At 50.6% G+C, this 26,269-nt stretch overlaps 1 protein-coding gene across 1 annotated transcript; it reads left to right on the top strand.

Moving 5' to 3' along the window:
* The first annotated feature begins 574 nt into the window (after window positions 1-574).
* Window positions 575-26,269, top strand: LOC144373441 (uncharacterized). Its single transcript, XM_078036512.1, has 11 exons — window positions 575-1,558; window positions 9,141-9,353; window positions 14,189-14,376; window positions 15,343-15,548; window positions 15,785-15,990; window positions 17,064-17,178; window positions 18,521-18,636; window positions 18,801-19,031; window positions 20,115-20,229; window positions 22,532-22,632; window positions 25,898-26,269. Exons 2-11 carry the CDS (start codon window positions 9,312-9,314, stop codon window positions 25,901-25,903), a joined length of 1,326 nt encoding a protein of 441 aa, XP_077892638.1. The 5' UTR covers window positions 575-1,558; window positions 9,141-9,311; the 3' UTR covers window positions 25,904-26,269.

Below are 26,269 nucleotides of genomic sequence, written 5' to 3'. Positions count from 1 at the left end.
CTTTGCTCAGTGGAGTCCAGTATGTTAATGAGCTCATCAAAGCTGTTCCTCATTTGTATCCCACCATTTTGTGTCTCCATCTCTTTCTGCCTTGTCCCCTCTGCTGGTGCCTGTTCTCTGTCTTTCCATGAGAGCCCTTGGCAGGTTAGTTGTGGTTGTTTGGGGGGTTCCTGGTCTGAGGGTCCCAGCATCCCTCCTGGTGGGAGTCTAGTGTCCGTGCTTGCTCCTCTCTCAGGCCTTTGCCTTTTAGTCTGCCTTGTAACTCTAGCACTGCGGAAGGGAGCTCCTGGAAATAGGCCTTGGGGAGTGTCCAGGAGTGGGAGGCAAGCTTTCTGTGGCCCCTCCAGCGGGTCCCTCTCTCCTGAGCCTGCATCCTGGGCTGGGAATGGCCCCAGTGCTTCTCCCTGTTGCCCTCTTAGGTGGAACAGCAGGACTCAGGGTGCTGGAGCTGGGTGCCTGCCTTCCCCCAGGTGACACAGGCTCTGGTGAATCCCACTTGTTCAGACTCTGATAAAGCAGTTTCTCTAGAGGGCAGCCTTGTTAGGAAGAGAATGCTCTGGCGTATGTCAGAAAGGTCCAGAAACATGAGGAACCTGGAGACAGTCTCAGTGGGAACACTGAACTCCTACAGCTGAAACCCACAAAGGTGGAGGGCCCCTGTGATCTGGCGGTGGTTCTGAGTTTTTCTTTTTCTTTTTTCTGTTTCTTTCTTTTTTCTTTTCTTTTCTTTTTTTCTTTTTCTTTTTTTTTTTTTTTTTTTTGGTGCTGGGGGTTAAACTCAGGACTTCACTCTGCAGAACAAGCTCTGCCCACTGGGTTCTCTCCCTGGAGTTTTCAATATTCAACTTGCCTACTGAGCCTCCAGAAATCCATCAATTACAACCTGCCTTTGCCAAGACTAGTATACACATTTTCATAGCAGCTTTGTTTATAGACAAGAACTGGAAACAGTGTAGATGTCTATCAGCAGGTGAGTGGATGCAGACTCCCCAGGCCCACCTTAAGAGACAGTTGATCACTCAAAAATAGGAAAGGGTGAGCTATTGGCACTTAACCTTGATGATGCTCAAAATAATTATGTTGAAAGAAGCCAGATTTAAAAAAAAATAAAACATGCTGTATGATTCCGTTTATTGAAACTTCTAGAAAGTATATAGTAACAAAAAGCAGATCAGGGGTCACCTGGAGATGTGAGGGGGGATGGTGGAGGTGTGAAGGGATTGCAGAGAGGCAGGAGGAAACTTTTAGGGTGATAGACATGTTGTTTATATTGATTGTGGTGCCCTCACAGCTGATGCATAGTATTGGAAGTCAGCAGAGTGTGCTTGAAATGTGCAGGTTGCTGCCCTTCATTGAAACTGTTTTTGAAATTAGCTACAACCAACAGGGGACAGAGAAGCCCCCAAGTGGTCTCTTCCTTTACTGAAGACTATGATGTAGAAATTGATTGCAGAAGAAATCTCTTTCCTGTCCATGCAATGTTTTGAGCTTATCAGTGCTTACCTGCTGCGTGGCTAAATCGATCCTGCTTCAAATGCTGGGCGAGATCTTCAGGGGTGTAAGTACCACGTAGGCAACATGATGCTAAAGCGAGGTCTCTCTGCCCCCAGATGCAGGTCCCTTCCCTCATGCATCAATTCTTTGGGGATTCCAAGGCCTTTGGAAAGAAAGTTGAGGGGTCCAGGGAGCAAAGAGGGTTGGGGATGTGCCAAGGGATGAGTAGGAGGTGCGCACTAGGAGGAGGACCTCCACACGGGCCTCCACTGTGCACCCAGTGTTCCACGAGGCTGGTTCAGAGCCAGGGCTGCAGGCCAGGCACATCTGGGCACATTGCAGGTTCAGGGGACTCTGCCAAGCCTAGAGAAGGGGATACTGGTGCTGAGCAGCATATATCAGGGAAATCGGTCGCTCCCACCTGACAGATCCCTTTCCAGGGCAGACTTGGGGCCCTGCTGCAGGGACACCCAGTGAGGATGCTCGAGGAAACCTTTCTGTCCAGGAACGCGGTGGGGCTGGTGAGGGCTGGGGTCCTAGGGCGAGCTGGCTGCGGCTTTTTACCTGAAGTCCCCCTGTCCCGCCCCTTGATGATCCTCCTGGAGTCGGGCCCCAAGTGACTTCTCCCTTGGCAGCCTTTGGGAGGCACCGAGGAACTGTCTGGGGCCCTGTCCCTGAGGGCGACAGGGCTTTCAGTGTTTGCTGACTTGAGTCTTGGGGAGTTTGTAAGGAGGACTCCAGCCCTCCACCTCTACCCGCCGACGTCCAATGGATGGCTAAAGGCAGAATTAGAAGGGCAGCATCTCTGCCTCAATATATGGCCCATCCGTCCCCTTTGCCTGAGTCACCTTGGATTTGTTACTGGACCCTGCTGGCTGCATCAGTGCCCACCAGCACAAGGAACAGGCAAAAAAAAGAAAGAAAAAAGAAAGAAAGAAAGAAATAAAAAGGAAAAAATGAAGAACTTTGATCAAACTGGGGAGAAGCAGCCAGAAGGCTTGGAAGAAGCCCCTGACCCACAGAAGTGGTTACAGTTTATAGAAACAAAACCCAAGTGATCTACATACGTGAATTTCCTTGGCCTGAAGAAAAGCAAAAATGGGAAAAGCACAGAAAATGCCTAGGCAGATGGCCTGTGCCCAGGCCTGAGGAAGGGCAGGGCCCATCTTAGCTTTTCTGGCTCCTGAGGTGGGCGTGGGGTTGAAGCCCATCTCTATTTTCAGCAGAAGGAAGTTGCTCTTCATTCAGAATCCAGACCCCCGCCTCCATGTAGTCTGTTTCATGTCCCAGGAATAAGGTCTGATTGATGTGCATCTGAGAGCCAAAGCAGGTGACACAGCTCTCCTGAGAAGGCACCACCTGGCCAATCCTGGGAAGATGGACAGACCTCACCTGGTCAGGACCACCTACTTTGGCAGCTGTGCAAAGCCCAAGTCCTTGCCCTCATTCCCCTTTCTAGAAAAGCTCCAAGTCGTCACTCCCTGAAGACAGGCTAAGATGTGGGTCCCCTGCCTTCCCCGTGTGGCTACACTGATAAAAGTTCCTTTCCTGCTGGGCATGGTGGTGCATGCCTGTAATCCCAGAGATTCTTGGGAGGCTGAGGCAGGAGGATCATTGAGGTCAACCTTGGTGATTTAGTGAGACCCTCAGCAACGTAGCAAGACCCCTTCTCAAAACAAGAATAAAAAGGATTGGGGTGTGCTCAGTGGTAAGTCACCCGGGTTCAATTCCTAGTCCTTTACCTGGAACTGAAGCTCCCTGCCTCCTTTTCTTTTGCGGGTTAAAGCTTTCCCTGTGCATTCAGTCTCATTGGACTTGGAGTTCCCATTGACCCAACTCAGAAGTTCCCATCTCTGGTATCTCCACCTCCTCTTGGTACTGGGGATTGGACCAGGGGTTCTGCCACTGAGATACATCCTCAGCCCTTTTAATTCTTTATCTTAAGACAGTGCCTCAATAAGTTGCTAAACCTGGCCTCAAACCCACAATCCTCCTGTCTCAGCCTCTGAGTCACTCTATCAGAGGTGGGTGGCACTGTGCTCGGCCTGTGGTTGCATTTGGATGCAGTCCAAGCTGCTGCAGGTTTGGGGAATGTTCTGTGGGCATCTATATAACAGTACCTGGACAGGGGGTGCTTTCTGCAGGGGGCGCCAGACCCTCTCGCTGTTTTTTCTGTGGATGTCTGCCTGGCCTGCAGTGCGTTGGTCACAGGACATTCAGGAGAGATCTAGGGCACTGGGCAGCGCCCTCCATCCAGCAGGTGACCTGGCAGGAAGAGCCCTTGCAGCAGGGAAGTGGGGTGGCACTCTGTAGGTGAAAGCACAGAGCTCTCTGATGACTAGTGACTAACACAATGTGAAGCAGAAACATCCCATGAATTTCATGTTCAAGTACAAAGCTGGCTAGGATGACTGGGTGGCATTGCAATCTCCTGAAGGTCCTTCTTGGATTCATACAAAAAGAGAGAGCGAGGGACTAAGGGGCAGGAAGGAAACACAACTTTTTCAAACACTGAGATCTGGAATCTAGCTCCTGCCATGTAGTCAGTGAATGAATGGATAATAGTTGTTTTTAAAGGACCATGTGACCTGGGGCTGCTCGGCTTCCTGTGGGCCCTCAGCATCCCTATGTATAAAGCAGGGGCACAGACCAAGGGTGCTGTCAGCTTTCTGTTGCTGTGACAAAGCATCTGAGAGAATCCCCTTAAAAGGAATCAGGGTTTCTTTTGGCTCATGGCTGCATAGGTCTCAGTCCATGGCACCTTAGCCCTGTTGCTTTGTGCCTGTGGCAACACAGTAGGACATCCTGGCAGCTGGAGCACATGACAGAGGAGGCTGCTCATCTCTGGGTAACTGGGAAGAGGGTGGGTAGGACTGGGCTGGGTCCCAATATCCCCCTCAAGGTCACACCCCTAATGATCTCATTCCTTCCACAAGGCCCCACCTACTAAAGTTTCCATTGTGTCCCAAGGGCCACAGGCTGGTGACCAAGCCTTTAGCACAAGAACAATGGGGACATTTGACATCCAAACCACAATACCAAGTGATCATTAGCTGGGGGCTTACCCCTGGTCTCCGGGCCAACCCCTCCCCACAGCCCAGGCCTGGGGAGATTGACTGCATTCTGCAGGACACCCACTGCAGGCAGCTGCCTCAGCCAGCATGGAAATCCTTAGCAGAGGCTCTTTTATTTCACGAGGGGTGGGGTGGTGGGGGGTGGTATCGGTGATTGATCTCAGGGATGCTTGACCACTGAACCCCATCCCCAGCCCAATTTTTAATTTGATTTAGAGTCAGGGTCTCACTGATTTGCTTAGTGCCTTGCCATTGCTAAGGCTGATTTTGAAATTTTTGATCCTCCTGCCTCAGCCTCCTGAGGTGCAGGGATTACAGGAGTGCACCACTGCGTTGGCCAAGGGGCTCCTTTGGGCAGTGGGGTTTCCTTGGGAGAAAGCTGACCCTGTCCTGGGGTCATTCCTGATTCGCCCACACAGCAGTGCTTTGTTACTTTTTCTCTTCTCTGGAAGGCAACTCAATTCATACCTAGTAAACATAGCCCCACAGGTTCTCTGATTAAGAATAGTGCAGAGCTGGGGGGCAGTGGTACATGCCTGTAATCCCAGACACTCTGGAGGCTGAGGCTGGAGGATGGCATGTTTGAAGCCAACCTTAGCCATTTAGTGAGGCTCTGAGCAACTCAGTGAGACTCTGTCTGTAATGAAGTATTTTAAAAGGACTGGGGATGTGGCTCAGTGGTAAAGCACCCCTTGTTTCAACCCCTGGTACCAAAAGAGAGAGAGAGAGAAGTGAAGAAATAAGGGAAATCAAAACTCAAGCTAAGATCTTAACCCTGCAAACACAGCTGGTAGAGAAACGTGCTGACTTCAGGGCTATGAGGATTCACCTCACCAAGACTCAGGTAGCAAATGCTCTCCAAACCTGTCACCCTCAGGGCTGGGTGAGCTCCGCGGTAGAGCACTTGCCTAGCATGTGCAAGGCCCTGGGTTCAATGCCCAGTGCGGCAACAAAAAGAATTTCAAAACCCCATGTGATCCTCAGGTCCAGGGAGAGCAGTCAGAGCAGCTGTCTGCCCCTGAGACTGGGCCTGGGAGGACTCACTGGGAGGATGCCAGGGGGCTCATCAAAGGTCCGGGGAATTGCCACCAGTGCGGCCAAGGTCACTCCTAGATGGCAAAATGAAACCTGTGAGCCACGTTTTCTGTGACTCTCAGGAATCCCTTCCACACCTCTGTCCTTAAAACAGGGAAGAGTAATAATGTCACTCAGTCCCTTTGTACTGCTGGGACCACAGTGGTCTTTAGAGGAGATCTCATGGCTGCCCTGGGTCACCCCCTGCTTCACATCCCCTTGGTGACCAGTGGTCTCTTCCCACCTGAATGCTGTCCAGACCCGACTCCTGGGGTGCAAGCCTTCCCCTCCACCCTCCACCAGTGCTCACCAGCTGCCCTGGGGCATGGGAGGCTGTGACCCAGGCTTGGGTAGGGCTTCCCCCTTAGCCAGAGCCGTCCTGAGAGCCCCAGGCTGCAGCCCCAGCCTGGAAGTGGCTGCCTGGAACAGAGCAGGAGGTTGCTCCCTGTGGCCCCTCTGGCCCCTCTCTTCCTCCTGTGGAAGGAGCATGTGAGGAATGGCTTGTCCTTAACCCTGTGCAGAAGCTTCCAAAGAAACCGCTTCAAAGCCCTGGAGCAGGGGAGGGGGTTGAAAGGTTTGGAGATGGAGCCATCTGAGAAGAAATGGCAGAACTTCAGAGACGAACAAGAGAGCAGAAGTTCCAAGCCTCTTTCGATGGAGTTTCTAGCAAAACAGGATGTTGGTTGCAGGAGCCAGATGCAAGCCAGGCTCAGATGACCCCATGGAGTACCATCAGGCGACCAATGGCCACTTGAAAACTGTATCGTAAAAGAGCTTCCAGTCCTGAAGCGCAAACTATGCCAGGGGCCTCCAGGCTAAGTGACAGAAGCAGGCACACAATGACACATGGCCTGTGACCTCACTCATGGAGAGTATAATACAGTTGTACCATAGAAGCAGAAAACATTATTGTGACCAATATTTTAATAATGATGATTATTAGGATGGCCTTTCATGTTGGTTGTGATAATTGACAGCTGTCATTTTACAAATAATGTTGATCAAACGCTCCCTCTGGGCCATGCTCTAGGCCAGCCACTCTACCTGCCTTGCCTACCTGATCCTCACAGTGTCCCCAAGAAGCCAACACAACAAACCAGAAAGCACAATGTCCCTGCTAGCAAGTGCAGGACCTAAGTCTTGAACCCAGACACAGAGACCAACCAAATTCAATGAAATATTTACTGGAATACTGGTAGAAATCTAGGAGAAGAGGCTGTGGCCTAGAAATGGGGAGGGTTGGCTTCAATCCTCAAAACCCAAAGCTGTCAAGATGGTTCAATTGACCATCCACGTTAGAAACTACTCTCCAACGAAATATGCCCCAAACATTGTCAAAACAGAGGGACCGATTGGGAGGAAATGGCAACCCAGTAGAACAGGAGGCACGAGGAGAAACACAGATGAGCACTATGCACGGGAGGAGGTCACTGGAACACAGCTGGCAAGAAGATGAACACAGGCTCAAATGATGTGTTTTTTTTATTTATTTTTTACCCAAATTAAGGATGTTGATAATATGTGCTGGGAGGGGATAGGAAGATAAGCTTTTTTCATACACTTTGGAGGCACATTTAACATTATCCATGAAACTTAAAAAATGCACGAATGCTATGCTCCCTACAACACAGAAATTCAGGTCTTGGGACGTGCCCTGGGAAGCTCCCAGAAGGAAGTTCATTTCAATGCCGTGTTAAATTATAAGACATGTACAAAGCAATGGCCATTGGCAGGAAGTCTGTGGCCACAGTGAATAAGGAGGCACGTGCTGACTGCAAGTTCTTAGGACCTGTGGGTGGAAAGAAGACCCTGGACCACATGTTTCAGCTGTGGGACACAGACACAGCCCTGAACATAGGCTGGTCCAGCGGCACTGTGCATCTCTCCAGATCCACACAGTGTGGAAACCGCAGCCATCACTTGGCTTTAGGGACAGTAGCTGAGGTGATTTTCTTTTCTGAGAGATAGGGGACCACGGCGGACTCCCTAATAGACAGATGACCAGAGCCACCTCTGGGGAGAGTCTGGGCCAGGAGGTGATGGGAGAAGAGGAATTCGATCATCTGTTTCCATTTTTCTGTGATTTGGTTCAAGTGGTAAAGCGGTGCTATTTATTAATTAATGGATCAAATAGGTTCATCATTGTTTTAGAGTACAATTAGGTGCCTTCAAACTTTAGGCTACATGGGCACATTTGAGAACGGTTCCAGCCATTCTCTCATCCTTTGGGTCATTCCCCTCCTATGTCCTGTGAGACATTTTCTATGTGAGGCTTTAAGAAGAAGAAGAAGAGAATATTCTGTAAAGAAAACCTTATGATCTGTGCATTATAAAATTGAATGGGTTCATTCAGAAATCAGAAGTTCTATTGAAAGCTCTTTGCATGAGGCAAATAAAACTTATTTTTAGGCATCCTGGTGAAGACAAGGTTTTATCTTTCTGTCTCATGTCTGTGTTTTTCTTTTTATTTGTTAGAATGAAATCCATAGGTTGGCAGACCATTCTATCAGATGTGTACCTAGATGACATTTCAATTACCCACTTTTACATGGTAGACATTTTGTACATGAACACTGCCTGTCTGCAACTCTTTTTAAAACAGGACTGGGCTCAGGAGCCCAAATACCAATGTTAGCTGGAACATGTTCTCCAGTTTGGCCTATCTGTCAGTATTCCCTGAGGTCATCTGTTCCATGAGCTTCGTTACTCCTGCTCCCTCACCAGCTTTCATAGAAACCACATGCTGTCTATGAGTCAGAGACACCAATCTCACAACATAGCATTCTTTGAGTATCCAAAGTCCCACTTTTCACTTCGCCATGCCTGACATTGTCGGTAATATTTATCGGCAAATGTGAGATTTTCAAAGATCCAATTCTATGTGCTCCTTTCTCAAAGAGCCTTAGGCAGGGCTATAGCATACATAAATATGAAGGAAAGGCCTAGTTTTTAAAATGTCATCCATCGAATAGTTGACACATGTCTGAGATATTTTTTGTTTTGGAGGAGGTATTATTTAATAGGGAAATCCAACAGCTACATGATAGTGAAATGAGAAGTCTTGCATCCATTTTATTCTTTGTGATGATTTTGATGAGTAAGGATAAGATACTTCCTTGTTCCAATGAAGATGTTGCCCACTTCTGTGAATGGATGCACCGTGTCACCCACTACTTGCATATCTGCATGTTGTGCTTGACATTACCATCGTACTTGGCAGGTGGCAGAAAGTCAATACTGAAGTTCAGCTCTTGTGTTCTAGCAGGTGTGCTGCAGATCCTTGGTGTGCCACCTTGTGCAATCCATGCTGCTCTGTTCATGTTCCTATTGACTTCCTGGTGATGAGCATCATGGTCTCCTGGTCTTGAGAATGGCCAAGCATTTCTCTGTGAATGTGGAAGGTGGGCATGTGGAAGGCTTCAGGGAGGAGGGATCATTGATCATGTACTCTAATCCATGTGCCTGTTTAATGACCTGTTTTTCTTCTTGGGTTTTAAGGGAGACACTGCCCTCAAACACTTCTGTGCAGCTGGGAATGCAGGCTTCTGCTTCACCTTGAAGGAAGCATTCATGAATCCTTTCCAGAAGACATGAGAAGAGAGAGTGAGCCTCTGGTAACATGCAGGTTCCTTGCATTGCCCATGGGCTAGAGGAGAGAAGAGTTGCTTCATGAGATTTGATCCCCTTTTTCCTGAAAAGTTCCACACGGAGGTGAGTCCCCAGCATGTTTAGACATCATTTCAGACATCTTTGTTGATGGAAATGAATCACACCCCCTGATGATGTGGAAGAGCTAAAGATGGGTTTGCTATGAATTTTCTATTTCATTTCTCAGGGCCTGAGTCAAGCCAGCCATTGTGCTCTCAGCGCATGAGCTGCTGGTCAAATGTGAGGAAGTGGTCTTGCTTTATGAAAACACCATCCTGAGTCAGTGAGCCAGAGGCAGCCTGCAGTCCCTGTTTTCCTGTAAAGGCAGATTGCTGTGGATGGCCTCTGGCCTCGTCATGCAGCCCTGCTCAGAGTAGGGGATTGAGGGTCCAGGCAGATCCCAGTTCCTTTTGATCTTTATTGCCATTGGGCCACCCCAGGGTCTTTGGACTCTCACTGGTCTTCTGGCCTGGGTCAGGGGATGTGAGGTTTGGAATCCCCCTCTGTGGCAGGATCCCAGGCCCCCCAGCCACTTGAGGGCAGCACATCCTTCTCTAATTGTGTTAGAGGGGGAGGATTCTCCTGCCCATCCTCATCCATGCTCATCCCTCATTTTGTAGCTTCGCACCTTAGGAGCTTTATTCATTGACTTACGCTAAGATGAGTCAATCAGCAGTCTCCCAAGGGTTTACATTGTGGTAATTGACACCGAACATCTGTTTTGTAATTAAACCATTTTGGAGGACACAGTTGAGTGGCATTAAGCATGTTCATGTTGGTGTATAGGCGTCACCACCATGCATCTCCAGAACTCACGTGGACATACTCTTGCCATCAATGCGGAATTCTAGTGCCCTTGAGGCCCAGGAAAAGAACATTGTACTTTATCTTTTTATGAACCTGATAATTGAGAATCTGAGATAAGTGAAATCCTACAAAATTTGCCTTTCTCTGGACACTATCATTTTCAAGGGATGCAGTTCACCCCCACTCGTGGGCATATCAGGTCCACTGCTAACTCTGCGGGTGTTTCAATTGCACTCTCGGTGACAGTGGTGACTGTGTGCACATGAGCTGTGTGTCCAGCTCGGATCCCAGGATCTAGGGTCTTTGGTTCCACGCAGCCTATAGGTTGCCTGTTCCTCCAGGTGTCTGCAGGCCAGCGGCACGAAGGCCCTGGGCCTGGTGGTTTCTTTAGGTGAGTGCAATACGTGTCCACAGTGTCGTGGGACATGATGGACTATAAATAGAAGCAATGCCTGGATACTCCTGGGATCTCAGTAGGCTCAGCCTGTGTGCTGAGAATTGTTGTGACCTCCTAATTAATGGGCCCCCAGAATCCCAGAGAAAAGGGCAAGTCCAGAGCAGTGGAACCTCCTGTCTCTGAGAGAACTTTTGGGGTGGGGGGCCGGGATACATTGATGTGAGGATGCTGATGCAGACTCACGTGCTTCGAATCCAGGTAGAGGTGCTCAGGAACAGCCTGGGCTGGCACGTGGGTTCCCCACCTGCACACCTGTGGAACATCTTGGGGCTCTGATTAGCACAGCAGCCTGACCACGTGAGGGCATCTGCTGTCTCTGCGTACAGTGAGCTGGGTTTTCTTCACGTCCCTCAACAATTCCACATAACACCAGCTCTGAACCCAGAGTCCTGGGCACTTAGTTGAGGCTCCATCAGCTCCCACCTCTCTCTACCTGACAGAGCCCTCCTGGCTCCCTCTGCACTCATTACATTGAAGATGAAACCCTGGAGGGTGGGACTTCCCGTCATCCAGAAGTTCCCAAACACATTCCACTGTTCCTGGAACTCAAATGGTTGGGGGGGCCACAAGCACCCTGGCATCCATGTGTGGGAACCATGGTAGTATAATCAAGAAACAGGAAGGAGAGGGGTTGGACTGATCAGTACAGATGGCAGGGCCTAGTACAGAGTGGAACGGAGAGTTCTCACCCGGGGTGATTGTTGTGATGTGCACAAATGCTCTGCTGGTGCTGGGGTGCCCGCATGGTTTCTGGGGTCTTGAAAGGCTACAGATGCCCACAGAGTGTTCTCAGATGCACAGTGGGAGGCCCGTTGCAATATGTACATGTGGAAGAAGTAGGAGACCCCCTTAGTGTGGAGGTGCCATCTAGAAGGCAGCCTCACTTCTCTGAAAAAGTTGATTGGAAAAAAAGGGTCCGTACCTGTGCCCAAAGGGTCATATATGCTCCTGGAAGTTGGTGGTGGAAATAGTTCTCCATCCATTAATCACTCCCTCACTCACTAATGTCCTTGTGTCCTTGAGAAAGGCTCTCCCTTTCCTGGTTTTCCTGAATAGAAATCCTCTTGCCTCTTGGGTGAATAGGGTTATGGGTTGTGCAGAGGGTGGTGGTTTACTGAGCATCTCAGAGACTGTCCTTTATGGAGCCTAATGATCCCAACTGGGGAATGAGGCCAGGGTCCTAACTGTGGTTAGTGTGAGGACACCATGGGTTCAGAGAGGGAAAGAAGGACAAGGGAATCTCAGATGTCCCTTCATGGCCCCTGGAGTTAGAGGACTTACCCCTTTGCACCTGGGATCAGGAGACCTCATTTCCTCGAGGACACGCACACTCAGACGTTAATCTTGAGTGTGGGTTCCTTTCTGGGGTCCAGGGCTGTTGTTAGCCACCAGGAATGACAGTGCTCTCCATGCTGAGTGGAGCCAGTTTTTGCCAGGAAAGAGCCCGTGGTCACGCCTTGTGCAAAGCATCCCACGCCAGGGGCTCCCATCCCTACATTCCTGTCCTGAAAGGAAACCACTCAGAGGCAAGGTGGGTCCAACCACCTCCCATGTGTTCACTCATCACTGTGTTCCAGCATCACCCCAGTTCACAGTCCTGATGGGATTTGATGTGGCTCAGAATGTCTCCTTCATGAGCTCTACCCTGCCACGGCTGCAGTTCTGCAGTGGGAGAAACTCAAAACCTCAAAACACATGCACATGAAAGAAAAGAGCAAGAGCCAGAGCCCAAACAGGGCCACATGTGGCAAGGACAGCTGGAGTGCCTAGGTTGGGACTCAGAATGATGTCAGTGGGGTGGCATTGCTGCTGACACCAGCATGATAACAGAGAGCCAGCCCTGCTCATTTTGCGGAGCAGTGTGTTGGGGAAGGCAGAAGAAATTGAGAGGCAGGATTGAGTTTGGCCCTAGGAGGAGGTTGGGTAAAAGGCCAGTGTGAGTTGGAGGGCCTGGGCAGATAGAGAGAGGCCAGGGCACACCCCAAAGCCTGGAGACTGCACTTGATGTCCAGGGTTGTGAAACACCACCTCCCCCCTTACTCACAACTGAGAGCAAGGGGCATTGATGAGTTCAGTTTGTGTGCGGCTGCATCCAAGGTGGCTCGGCTAGGCACCTCTGTTTCCTTGACTCAGGAGGCTGGGAGTCCAGGCTCCACTGAGGCTCGGCCGGGAGGATCGGACTCTGAGTTTATGCCTGTGTTCCTGGTAGGATCCATGTTGGCTGAGCCTCAGTGTTTTTGCAATGAGAGGATGGGTGACTGTCATGTCTTTATCACAGGACACACTTGCTAAATGGATTTGTTTGCTCTGGGGAGGAAAGAGAGAGAGGGGAGTGTTGCTGGAGACAGGGATGCAGACAGGGGTCATGGACTTGGCATAACTCAGTCTTGGAGGTGATATCCCATCACCTGTACCCACTTCAATTCCCATGAATGCAGAGGCTGAGCCCCCTTGAGGTGAGGGGTGAACCGGTTCTGGGCAGCAGGATGCTGTGGTACCTCGGAGTCTCTGTGAGACCCCAACACTAGACACACTTGGCCCTTTTGAAATCTTAGGAGAAGCCTTGGGAAGTTGTATGGCAGAGGGGAGCAGCCTCTGCATCTCAGTCCCCTCCAACTTGCCATGGTGTAGAGAGGGAACTGCAGCCACGATGGGACGGACATTGGCCACGTCCCTGTGTGGGACACAGGCCTGATTGAGTTGGGGTGCATTCTTTGTCTCTGCCCTTCTTGTGATTGTCCCATCTCTACATTTGTGCTTTAGCCACCTGTGAGTCCCATCTCTGGTTTCAGAGAGAATAGAGGGTGTTATGGGCCAATAGACACAATAAACCCTAGAGATTAGATGCTACCCTACTTTCCAGAAAAGACTGGGCACACCATGAGTTGCACAATGATGGGACCAAGGTCCACAAGCTGCTGAGAGGGAAGGACTGGTTGTGAATGCATTTTTGAAGGCTCCAAGCTGGAACTCTAGTGGCATCAAGCAGGGCAGATGCTGGTGGGGATATTTGGGTAGTTGTTGGTGAACACCTGCGCACCTTAGATGTTTAGGCATGGAGGAGAAATCAGCAGCTCATAGGGCTTTTGAAAGTGGTCTTATGTGAAAAGAGGCTCAGGTATGGGCACAGGAAATGACATCATTGCCTTGACAATGGATCAAACAGAACATGGAACCCTGGTATCCAGGCACCCACTTAACTGACCAAGCCATCCGAGCTCATTTGGTTGGAGAAACTGGAGTGAGAAGGATGTTCTCCTGTGGTTGCAAACAATGCCGAGCCTCAGGCTCCCAGGAATCTCAGGAAGGCCAACTAGCCCTTTTGTGGATGCACTGTATGAGGCTTCATCTTAGACGCCAGAGCCTCTGGCGATTGTCGCAGAGGAGCTCAAGAGTAACAGTGAGTAGCACAGGGCAGGTGAGCCCAGCAGGCTCTCTAGTCTGATCCCTGATGAATGGCCCAGGACTCCTATTCTGACAGTGTGTGTGTGTGTGTGTGTGTGTGTGTGTGTGTGTGTGTGTTTGTACTGATGGGAACTGTCCCATTGTGCTTTGACTCTAGTGTATTGGCACAAGTCATTTTTCTGTTTGTCACCATTTCCATTTTAAACCAACATTCTTGGTCCCAACACAGGGTGAAAATGATGAGAACACGGAGGAGCCCTTCAGGGTACAGAGCCTTGAACCTTACAGGCAGGACCAGCTTAGGAATGAGCTCCTGCCTGTCATTTGTGGGAGGAACCTACATTTCAGCAGCAACATGGGGTTAATCTCCTGGGATTCCATCCCCACCCAGCAGGTTCTGGATCTCTTGTTCCCAAGGTAAGCACCAGACCACCAAGCCCAAGTGTGTAGCCCCCTCATGCCTGGGTCTTGGGGCTGCCATGTACCTCTCAGGGACCCAAAGGATTGTGATACCTAATGAGATAGAGGACCACACTCATAGTGGAATGTCAGTCCCGAATGGGACGAGTCCTGGAGGTGCCTGCCACAGCCTTGCAAGGGGAGTGAACTCCGCTCTCAGGCAGAGAAACCATCCTGACTCCAGCTGATCCACAGAGGTCCGTGGAGCAGTCCCCACACACTGGGCACCACAGCTCAATGGTGTGCACTGAGCTCATTCCCAGGTGGACTCAGCGAGGCCAGGTGGTCTTTCTGGTGTGATATTGGCTTTGTGAAGAACGTAGATCTGTGCCAGAGGCGTCTCAAAACTCAGGCCTTGGGAAAAGCACTTTTGGGTTAATAAAGACACGTTAATTTCCATAGTGGGACAGAGCATCCTAGCTGGGACATAGCTGGACAGGGGCTTTGGACATGGCGGCTCCCACACCCAGAGATATGTGGGAATCAGCAGTTTGGGCTCATTCACTGATGAACATGGAGAAAGCACCCACTGTGTGAAGACAGGTTTCCAGTCACGTTTCATAATTCATTGAAAAATAGGGTGCAAATGACTGCCATTGTGTCCCTTTTCATGGGGGTCAGCCTCAAACCGCAGGTGCCATGAGTACATATCCTACATGTGACTGCATCCCTGACTCCATGGGGCATAAGTGCACGTTGTCCTCTTCAGTGACTATGGTGGACCCCTGCACCAACTTCAACATGGAATGGTCTTGGGGTCAAGAGGGTGGGCTCCTGTTTCCAGAATAGGGACCTGCAAGGTGATTTGACTTGGGAAGGCTGAGGAAAGACTGCTCTCCCCAGTGTAGGGTCAGAGGTTTTCTCTGGAGGCCGTGGTGAAGGCAAGGCCAGGGTTTTGCTGACTCCACACCTTCCTCCCCACAGTGCCTCACCTTCCTTCCTGGGGACCTGGGTGAACCTCCACTCCGAGGCTTCCCATCAGCCTCCAGGCTTTCTGAGTCTGCAGCAGCTGCTATCCATGTGGCTCCTGCTGGGAGGCTTGAACCTGGAACACCAAGCACACCACCTCCTGGCCGCAATTGAAGATGGCAAATCAAGCCAGGCAAAGCCTGAGAGCCAGGTGGACTGTGGTGAGTACCTAAGTGTATAAGAGGAAAGGTTTAACTCTTGTCCCACTGCAGGGAGTCTGTATGCCTGGTGTTGGGCTGGAAATTAGGACAAGCCTTTGTCCATTCAGGAAGTGACCCCAGTCTGCAAAGAGGTCCTGTGTGGGCCAAGGGCCTGAGTTCTTCCTGGCAGCAGAGGTATTGTCTGTCTGTGGGAAGGTCAGGGCAAGGCAGTCATGTTGGCATCTTTTCTCCTCTAGCTACAAGCTCAGTTCCTGTCACGGCTCCTCAGCCAACCCCAGAGCCAGAGCCTTCTCCCAGGGAAGGGGCAGAGCCGGAGTCCAGGACATCAGGGGTCTCTACTCGGTCCTCCCCAAGGCCCCAATATAACAAGCGGATGAGAGGCAGGTGCCTCATTCATGTCTACCTGGAAAAGGAAAGGACAACACAGTATAGGAGCATCCTGGTGAGTCTTCGAGCAGGGGAGTCTCCTGGGAGCCCACAGTGGGGAAGACGGAGTCCACAGCAAACACTTTGGACTAGGCCTGTCTTCTTGAACTGGAGCTTCTGGAAGGTCAGGAAGGAGAGCAGAAAGTGAGCAAGAGAGAGGCGGGAGAGCAGCAGCATGCCAGGTCTGGGTGCGAGTGGGCCTGCGTGTTTTGGGGTGTGCAGGTCAGAAGTGCAGGAGTGAGTGCTAGGTTCAGAGGAGGTCAGAGAAATATCGAGGGTACAGGCCATCCTCTACTGACCTTGGTATTGAGGAGGAGTATATTGAACCGTGGAGGTTGAAGCACAGGAGTTGGCAGTCATTTTCTTGTGTGTGGGAGGGGATATGTTGCTGGTTGAAGGGAAGGGAGCCATTGTAGAATGATTAGGGTGGGTAGGTGTGGGTCACAGAGAACTGGGGGCCTTGGAGGGGCCCATTAGTGTCCTAGTTTGCATGTATGTGAATAGAGATTTAGCGGCTCTCTCTGCAGGATCTTCCTGGGTGTGGAGTATCCATCATGAGACTCTGGTGTCCACCTCCAGGGGAGCCATGTTGAACCACTGCACCTGCTGGGTCCGAACCTCCTGACACCCTAGCAAGCACTGACACTCTCGAGCCCAGCAGCTTCCATGCCTATCATTAAAGAGTCCTAGTGTGTGTTGTGCCCTGGCTGTCAGGACCAAAGCAACTAGGGTTTGTGCCTGGTCCATACAAAAATGCAGCTGCATCCCAGACCAGAGCAGGGATATGGAAGTGCACTGGACCATTCCTCCCATCTTGATGGGACTAGAGTGTGTCTGTACAAAGTCTTTTGGTCCTTATTCCCTTGTCCCTGTAGGGCATAGCAGGTTGAAGCAAACTCTTGTACCAAGATTGGACTAGAGGCTCATAGGAAGACCCCCACATGATCACATGAAGGCCTCAGGTAGCAGGGTATCAAGATGGTGCCCTTGTGTTGAGAGCTCACTTGTCTCTGATTGTCCTTGAGCACTGTCCTCTGGGTAGCTACTCCCAAATTCCCTCTCTGATGAGCTTTCTCCAACCCTGCTCAGGTGACCTGCCAGGACAGGGCTCCAGTCATCATCCGCAGGGCCTTAGATGCACACTTGCTCCAGCAGGAGGACCCAGAAAACTACGAGCTTCTGCAAATTCTCTCGAACCATCAGAGTAAGTGGAACCATCAGAGGGTAGGGAGCAGTGAGTCACAGTGGGCTCACGATAACTCGGAGCCAAAACACAGTGTGCATTGACCCAATGCCCAGGAAGAGTATGGTGGGACTTGTGCACAAAACAAAGTGTAATGATGGGGCATAAATCTGCAGGTTCTTCATGTTCCCCAGGGGCTGTGGACCTGCCTAACATGTGTTCTTTCCTTGGCCTGAGGAGGCATTGCAAAGCTATTATCCACAAGGGGCCAAGAAGAGAGGCTTCTTTGTCTTGTGTCAAAGAAGACAGACAACCACAGGGTGCCTACTTTGGTGGCCTTTCCTGACCTAGTTGAGTACATGAAAAAAGCAGTTCAATGAAGAATCATTTCTGGTTTCCAATCTTTCTATTCATTGCAAACTGAGTCCACTTAGGACCAGAGGCCATTACTAGAGAGAAGAGTGTGGTAGAATAGAACCCTTCACAGCTTGTAAACTCTTCTTGGAGAGAGAGAGAGAGAGAGAGAGAGAGAGAGAGAGAGAGAGAGAGAAGAAGAAGAAGAAGAAGAAGAAGAAGAAAGAAGAAGAAGAAAGAGGAGGAGGAGGAGGAGGACGAGGAGGAGGAGGACATGGAGGAGGAGAAGGAGGAGTAGAAAATGAAAATAAGTTGAAGGAGGAGACCATGAATAAGAAGGTCAAGATGACTTTAAGAAGAAGCATGAGGAGAAGATGAAGAAGAACAAGAACAAGAAGGAGAAACACAAGCCGAACAAGAAGTGTAACAATAAATTGATTAAAAATGTGAATGAGAATTAGACTCATGAGGAGAAAATGCAGAAGTGGGGAACTCAAGAGAAATATATATCTCTGGATGGCACAGCCCTGCTGTGGACATCCTCCACCTACGCTCAACACACCTCCAAACCATACCCCTCCAATTAGTGTAGCCCTGTATGAGTGGATGAATCCACTGGCAAGGTGGAGGCACCCACCATCAAGTGCTTTTCCCAAACCCACCTGTGATCATTGCTGCAGTGGGGAGAAAACCTTGAACACATGAGTCTTGGGGGACCAATCTAGATACAAAGTGTAGCTGTTTGTCTTTGGTGGGTCCAACGTGAACTAAGAGGGTCTGGGGTACAAGGGGCTATTTCCTTGAAAGGTGTTCCTGTAGGGGACCTCCTGTGCATAGAGGGTCCTCAGGGAGGAATCAGTGGGGAGTCTTTGGTGCAACAGTAGCTGGATTCGGGGGCTCTCAGGTCTGTGTGTGAGACCTGAGCTGGCAGAGGCTCTCAGTTGTGGGGGATGTTGGGTAGTGTATTCCTTGAGTGTCACCTACCACGCCTCTGCCCCTGCCTCTCCAGAGCTGAGGATCCCTGCAGATGGAAACGTATATTACGCCCTGGATGGCAGAGTGGATTATAACTTTCTTCTTCGGGAAACAGCTGCCAGCAAGTTGTTTAAAGTCAAGCCAAAGGAGGTAAACAGCCACCTTCTTCAGTCTTTACTCCTGGTGCCACTCCACATCCTCCAAGGGGACAAGAACCTCAGGTTCTGGATGGATTTGTAGAATGCCCACAGGGCCAATGCCAGGCTGGGTGGGGTGCAGGTGCTGGGCTTTGCTGATGTTGTCATCCCCCACAGTTCTTGGAGCCTTCTGTGGCAGTGGCATCCAGGATCCCAGCAGCTGTGAGCAGCAGCTCTGCGGTGGCAGCAGGACCATTGCCCCAGGCCACCCAAACCAATGAGTGGTGCATGAGAAAAGTCACCAGTAGCAGCTCCTCACTGCTTCACTCCAGCGAGCAGGTGGAAGACAGCCGCTTTGTCCACGTCCTCCTAGAGGGACAGAGCCTGAGGGAGACAAAGCGCATCCTGGTAAGCCCGACAGCAGGGCTGCCTCCTGGGTGTCCACACAGTGGAAGGCAGGAGACACAGCTAACCCTGGGGCTGTGGTGGGAAATTAAGAAGAGAGAGGTCAGTCTTAAGGGCTTGACCTGAGTGGGGAGAGCCTCAGCATGCCCAGCTGCAGCGGTGAGTGGGCCTGTGTATTGTGGGTTTGGCAGGCCAAAAGTGCAGACAAAAGTGCTGTGGACAGATGAAGGCAGAGATATGTCCAGGGTGCAGGCTGCAGTGCCTAGAACTTGGTATTCTCAATGAGTGAGGTTGGAGCAGAGGAACTGGCAGTGACTTGTCACATGTGTAGGAGGGGGTGTGTTCCTGGTGGCAGGAAAGAGAACCTCCTTAGCATGACTAGGTGTGGAAATGTGGGGTCGGGATCACCTGGGGGGTCATGCCACAGCTTCCGAATGTCAGTCTTTGCATGTATGTAAATACAGAACTAAAGGGGTTCTTGGCAGAATTTCTATGGATGTGCAGTAGACACGCTAATGCTGCAGGTGTCCAGCTGCAGAGGAGACATGTTCAGTGACTGCCAGTGCTGAGTCAAGTACATCATTAGAACCAGACCCGCACCGAGCTTCCAGAGCCCAGGGCCTCTCCAGGCTATCATGAAGCACTCAAGTGCACACTCTTGTATCTGAGTCTGTTTTGTGTAGTGGCAGTCAGGACCAAAATTTTCAGTGCATCTGCCTCTTCCACCCACAAAGGCAGCCTGCATCCCAGAGCACACTTGGTGCACAGATCCCTGGCCCATTGCTGTCATCTCAGTGAGATGAGAGTGTGTCTGTGCATAGGCAGTTTGGTCCTTTGACCTGAGTGGAATGTGGCTCCCCAGGGAGAGGGGAGATGGAAGGTACAGGCAGATATTTGTACCAGGATTGTTCTAGTAGCACGTTGCAAGAACCCAGGCGGTATATGGAGGACACACTCAGGTAGCAGGATAACAAGATTGTGCCCTTGTATGTGTAGCTGAGATTTCTCCTGAATGTTTGACCACAGTCTTCTGGGTAGCTCCTCTAAAAGCCATTCTCTGATGACATTTGTCCCACCCTGATCTAGGTGACGTGTCAGGAGAGGGTGACAAGCCTCATCCGCAGGGCCTTGGACCAAAATTTGTTGCAGCATGAGGATGTGGACAACTTTGAGCTGCTGAGAATGATGTCTCTGCATGAGAGTAAGTAGGACAATCAGACAGTGGGGAGACATGATCCACAGTGGGCTCAGGATAACTCACAGCCAAGAGAAAGTGGGCCTTGGCCCTAAAATAGCCAGAGTGTGGTGGGCCTGGTGCAGGAAACCAAGTGCAGTGATGGGCGTGTCCAATGTGGAGGTGTTCAGTGCGGCCCCAGGGGGCTGCTGGACCTCCCTAAACGTGTTCTCCCCTGGACCTGGTCTGGCAATGCAAAGCTAATATCGATGAGGGCAAGGCAGAGAGAGGCTCAATCCATCATCAGTTTGGTTTATGGCTCACTGATAAGGATGCCTTCAAATGAAGAGGAGCAGAGCATGGGTCCTGATTGGATCAGCATTGCTATGGACGGAAGCCGCACAGGTCCCAATCCATGGCCAGGATATGAGAAGTCCTGCCTACTCAAGAATGTCAGGATTGCAGCAACTGGGAACAGGACTCAGTGAAGAGGAAGTCAAGGCCAGGGGACAGCCTGTTTGGGTTCTTTTTGGAACAATTCCAAGTCCTGTGTGCCTGGGTGCCCATCTCCTGGAGATATCAGAATGGCCAGGTTATTATTCCTTCCAGCAACAAAGAAGGGCATCTGAAGAACAGAGGCCACAATGCTGAGCTGTCCACAATGCCAGTGCTCTTTCCTTTCTTGTGAGCCCGACACTCCTAGCCTCCACCATCCCAGCTTATCCACAGTAGAACCCACCATCTGTCGGGCACGTAAGTGAGTTTTCCCATTTTCACACACCGCCTCATTTGAGTTGGCTCTGTCTCACACATGAGGAAGACTGAGGTGCAAGGAGCTGGGCAAGGGGCAGTGTCTGCGAATCTCAGGGCCTTGGGAGGCAGTGCAGGGGGATGGGGATTTCCAAACAGCCTCAGAAACTTAGGGAGACCCTGTACCCAAGTCAAAAGGCCTGGGAATGGTCTCAGTGCTTAAGTGCCTCTGGTTTTATCCCTAGTAAAAAAATAAGCCAGTCAAAAGGAATTACCAAACCGAGAATCTACAAAGGTGATTTCAGAAACAGACTTTCAACCCAAGCATCAGTTGAGAGCAGGCTCCAGACCAGGGGAGGTTTGTGTGTAACAGACGTCAAAAGGGAGGACTACGGGGGGCCTGGAACCCACTAGGTGTGATGGCATCTATGCCTTATGGCAGGAGGGTGGCAGTGATGCTGGCCCTCTCCTAGATTTTGGAAACCTTGTTTTCATTGGGGAAGCTTTATGGAGGTGGAATCTATTTTAGCAATCCTGGTCCAGATGAGGTGCTGACTACCACAGGTAGAAGCCTATCCAGAATGCACTGTCTGTTATTCAGTCTTTCCTGACTGTGACAATGACAAAGAAAGGAAGTCACTTGTCTTCGGTCTTGGTTTCACTCCTGGCCATTGATTGAGAACTGATTTCATCTTGGACTACTGAACAGAGGCTGCATCTGGGCAGAAGAGTGTGATAGATTTGAACTCCTCAGGATGCCCCACCATTGCCAGAGAAAGAAGGAGAAGGAGGAGGAGGAGAAAGAGACACTCCTGAGTGGAAAGAAAATCACACGATAAAGAGCAGGAGGCAGAAGAAGAAAAAGAAGGAGGTGAACAGAAGGAAGGGTGGAGGGAGATACACAAGAAGAAGAACAAGAAGGAATCATGTAAGAACAAGAAAAAGACCCAGAAAGAACTACAAGAAGATGCAGGACAGAAAGAAGAGCCAGAAGTAGAAGAAGAACCAGAATAAAAGTACCAAGCAGACAGCTCCTGATGAGAAACAAGGGGAAGGAGAGCGATCCTAGAAAACAATAGAGTTCTCCAGGGCACCACCCTGCTCAAGTCCTCCCATGTCCATGCCCAACACACCTCTGATGGATACCACCTCCCCTCCGTGTATTCATCCATGAGTGGATTCATCCAGGGCAAGGGGATGAATTCCCCCACCATCCAACGCTTCCCTGAATGCCCATGTGTGAGCATGGCTGCCCTGGGGAGAAAGGCCTAAGCACAGGAGCCTTTGCCAATCCTGATGCAGATCCTAGCAGTGTCCCTTTGGCAGATCCAACCTGCACTGAGAAGTTCTGGGCCCAAGGTGCTGTTTCCATTGCCAGGTGCTCTTTTGGTTTAGAATCCTGTACATCATCTTCTCCAGGGAAGAATCACTGAGGGAGTCTTTGGTGGCACTGTAGCTGGATAGGAGGGCTCTCAATTCTGGTGCAGGCTCGCCCTGGCGGAGACTCTCAGGGGTTGTGGGTGTTTTGTGGTCTAATCCTTGAGTGCCACCTAACAATTCTCTCCACTTTGCTCTGCAGAAATCAAGGTCCCTGACCACTCACTGATGTATCTGTCCATGAATCCACAAATAAAATATTATTTCATCGTGAGGAAACGCCGCGAGGTCAAGGGAAAGGAGGTAAACACCTACCTTATTCAAGCTGTACTTGTGCTGCCATTCCACTCCCACCTGGGGAAATGAGAAGCCTGAGCACCTGGACATATGTGCTAGAAGCCCATAGAGCCAACTGACAGGCTGGGGTGGCTTTCTGTTTCTGGGTTTGCTGATGTTCCATCCCCCACAGTTCTCAGAATCAACCTGCAAGTCCTCCAGGCCGCTTTCCCACAGGCAGGTGGGAGACACCTGCTTAATTCGTGTCCACTTAGAAACACAAAGTCCAAAGATGGCCAAGACTGTTTTGGTAAGCCTGGGAGCAGGAATGTCCCCTGGTGCTTACACCTGGGTGGGGAGCAGACACTGGTCCAATACCATGGACTACTCATGCCCTCTTGATTTGGAGCTTCTGGATGATCAGGAGGATAGATGGGAATTAAGAAGGAAGAGGTCAGTGTGAAGGGCTAGAGCTGAGATGAGGGAGAGCAGCAGCTTGTCCACCGCCATGTCTGAGGGAGTCTGTGTGTCAGGTGGCAGCATGCAGTCCAGAAGGGCAGAGGCAGGTATGGGTGACAGATGAGAACAGGCCAGGACCTAGGTTGCAGCTTCCTCTGTATGGGATGCTGGCCTCTATGGAGCAGGACACCAGTATGAGGTTCTGCATGTTCCTTGAACAAGGAGCTGAGAGGGTCTCTCTGCAGAGTCAGTATGGATGTGGAGCAAGCACACTAAATGTCCAGGTAACCCAATGACCACCCTTGGCGGAACAGGTGCCCTCGAACACCCCAGCCAGCACTGAGCCTCTGGAGGCCAGGAGCTCTCATGGCTATCTTTCGTCACTCCTGTGTGTGGTCATGTTCCTGGGTCTGATTTGGGCCCTGGCAATCCAGACCAAAGCCTCTAGGTTTTGTGCCTAGGCCATTCCCAATGCCACCTGCATCCTCGGGCAGACCTAGGATCTTGGAGGCTATTGTCCCATTCCTCCCAACTTGTGGGATGAGATTGCATCTGTATGCAGGTAGTGGGGTCCTTTCACTTGGAGAGAAGTGCAGCTTCACAAAGAGCAATGGCAGGTCCAGGAAGTCCTATGTACAAGGATTGGGCTAGTAGCCTATGGGAAGAGCCCACGCGATGAGCAGGAGGTCAGCCTCAGGTAGTAGGGTCATGGATGTTGCCCTTGTATTTAGAGTGGAGGTGCCTCCAGAATGCCCCTGCCCACTGTCCTTGAGTAGTCACTTCAAGGCCCATTTCCTGAAGGCCTGTCTTCCATGCTGCTCCAGGTGACCTGCCACGATCGGGCTCCTGTCGTCATCCGCAGGGCCCTCGAGCTACACTTGCTTACTCAGGAGAAGCCGGAGGAATATGAGCTGGGCCAAATCATCTCTCACCGTCAGAGTAAGTGGGACAATCAGATGACAGAGAGCAAGGGTCAGGATGTGGACTCAGGTCAACTCTTAGCACCAAAGAGCAGTCTCGGACCCCCAAGAACACTCCAACAGGGTGTGTTGGGCTCGTGCACAAAGCCAACTGCACTTCTGCTGGTGTAAGCTCTCCAGGTGTTTTGGTATACCCCAGTGGCTAGTGCGGCTCCCCACCAGGTGCCCTGCCCAGGACATGAAGACGCATGCAAAGCTGACATCATTGAGGAGTGAGGAGGAAAGCCTCTTTCCAGGAGCAGTATGGTTCTGTGGTCTGAGATAGGAGTGGTTTCAGAGGAACATGGGAATGCATGGGCTAAAGATGGAACTGGCATTTTGTGGACTGAAGCAGTAGGATTGAAAGCCTTCTGTGTGACCAGAAAACCACTGCCTGGGCAGAGCATTGCCAAGATTCTAGCAAGCAGTAACAGGATGAAATTGGGAAGAAAACACAGCCTGGGAGACAGCTTGAATCATCTGTTTTTGCATCAATTCCATGGTCTTCCGCACCTGAGTCCACTAGCCAAGGAGTGATCCCAATAGCCAGGTTATGATCCCTAACTAGAGTCAGATGAGGGCTTCCTGAGCACGTAGCCACAGAGCTCATCTGATAATAATGTCAGCGCTTTTTCATTGGTTGGTTGGTTGGCTTCTGTGAGCCAAACACCTCAGCAGCCATTATCCCAGCCTATGTACGCTGAAGACCACCATCCCAATGAGTTCTAGGATCACTTGTCTCCTATCTTAACCTTCTGTTAGGTTAGTAGAGTCTATGGAAGAGGAAGTCTGTCTGGGGCCTTGGTAGCCTAAGAAATTCATAGCAGAGATCCCCACATCCAACCCAGAAGGGATGGAGAACAGGCTCTAGGTTAGAGGAGGGCGACAGGAAAGAGGTGTTCAGAGGAAGGAGAAGCTGGCTGTTGTATTCCCCCACTCGGGGTCATGGCACCACTGGGCCATACACCATGTCGGAGGGAAGCAGTCCCTTTGCTGGTCTTTGGAATCATTGTTCTCAGGAGGGCAGCATTTGGAATGTGGCCTTCATTCTCAGAAGCCTGGTTCACATGGAAGCAGGCTCCACCAACGCAGAAGCGTGGCTCTAATGTGGTATCCGTGCTGGTCAGCCTGTCCTCACCGTGGCCATACTTGAGAATCCTAGGCCTTTTCTCTGGGTTTCACAACTTTCTCTTTGGTTGTGCACTGAGGCTGTCCATAAAGCTCTAGTGTGTGGCAGTGGAGAGCTCCTCAGCCCTTGCCACAAAGGCATAGACTGGGAGAGAGAGAACAAGGCTGGGAGAGAGGGAGAGAGAGAAAGACGGAGAGGAGAAGGAGGACCTCTACTTGGAGAATGAGGATTCAGTGGAGCCAACAGGGACAAGGTACTGGTGCCCAGGGCGCACTCCTGTTTAGGTCTTCCTCCAAGCATGCTCCACCTTTCTTCCAGTCCCTCCCACCTCCCAGTAGTGTATTCATCTTGAATGAGAATTTCATGTTGACATCAGAGCACTCACCATCCAATGCTTCCTTCCAAACCCACCTGTGAAGATGGCTCATGTGGGGTCTAAATCTTCGGCACTTTTGTGGGAGATTTCAGATGCAAACCCTAGTGGTGTGCTTTGGCAGACGCAAGAGGACCTGGGATGTTTTGGAGTCCAAAGCCTTTGGTAGGAATAGACATTAGGTGTGTTAAAGTGCTCTGCCTAGTTCTTCCTCAGGGAGGACTGTGGAGGCTGTCTTGTTGGTATTGGTGCTGAATTGGAGAGCTCTCAGGTGTGTGGCTCAGTTCGTTTCTGGCACAGGCTCTCAGATGTTGGGGTGTCCCAGGGAGCACCTCCTGAGCCACCTTATTTTGTACACCCCTCTCTCCCCAGAGCTGAGGATTCCAGCGCAGGCCAACGTATTTTACGCAAAGAACCCTCACACGAAACCCAACTTCGTGCTGAGGAAAAGGAGCCTCTCCCAAAAGAATGATGAATGGATCCAGCCTCAACCTCCCTCTCGTCCTGCAAAGAAGGCTCCAGCCCTCCTGAGGATGCTTGCAAAACCATTCTGCTGCTGTGTGCCTGGGCGGGGCTGAGGCAGCCCAGGAATATTTACATTGATTACTATTTGCTTCAAAGTTTGAATCTATAGTTTGCCATTGTCTTTGACCTTGTTTAGTAACACAGTTGTTACTCTATCCTGTATTTGTTGTTCCCATTAATATATTATTATTTTAAAATATATATGTTTTTGTTACCTGA

The sequence above is a fragment of the Ictidomys tridecemlineatus genome, unplaced genomic scaffold (genome assembly GCF_052094955.1).
Source record: "Ictidomys tridecemlineatus isolate mIctTri1 unplaced genomic scaffold, mIctTri1.hap1 Scaffold_398, whole genome shotgun sequence".
NCBI lineage: Eukaryota > Metazoa > Chordata > Mammalia > Rodentia > Sciuridae > Ictidomys > Ictidomys tridecemlineatus.
Note: the sequence above shows the minus strand (reverse complement) of the source record. Positions and strands in the feature narration are given on the sequence as shown.

Coding starts and splice junctions, on each gene's coding strand:
- LOC144373441 (XM_078036512.1), top strand. CDS start 9,312: ATGAGATTTGATCCCCTTTTTCCTGAAAAGTTCCACACGGAG. Junction 15,549..15,784: donor TGAGAGCCAGGTGGACTGTG/GTGAGTACCTAA, acceptor TTTCTCCTCTAG/CTACAAGCTCAGTTCCTGTC. Junction 19,032..20,114: donor GGGAGACAAAGCGCATCCTG/GTAAGCCCGACA, acceptor ACCCTGATCTAG/GTGACGTGTCAGGAGAGGGT.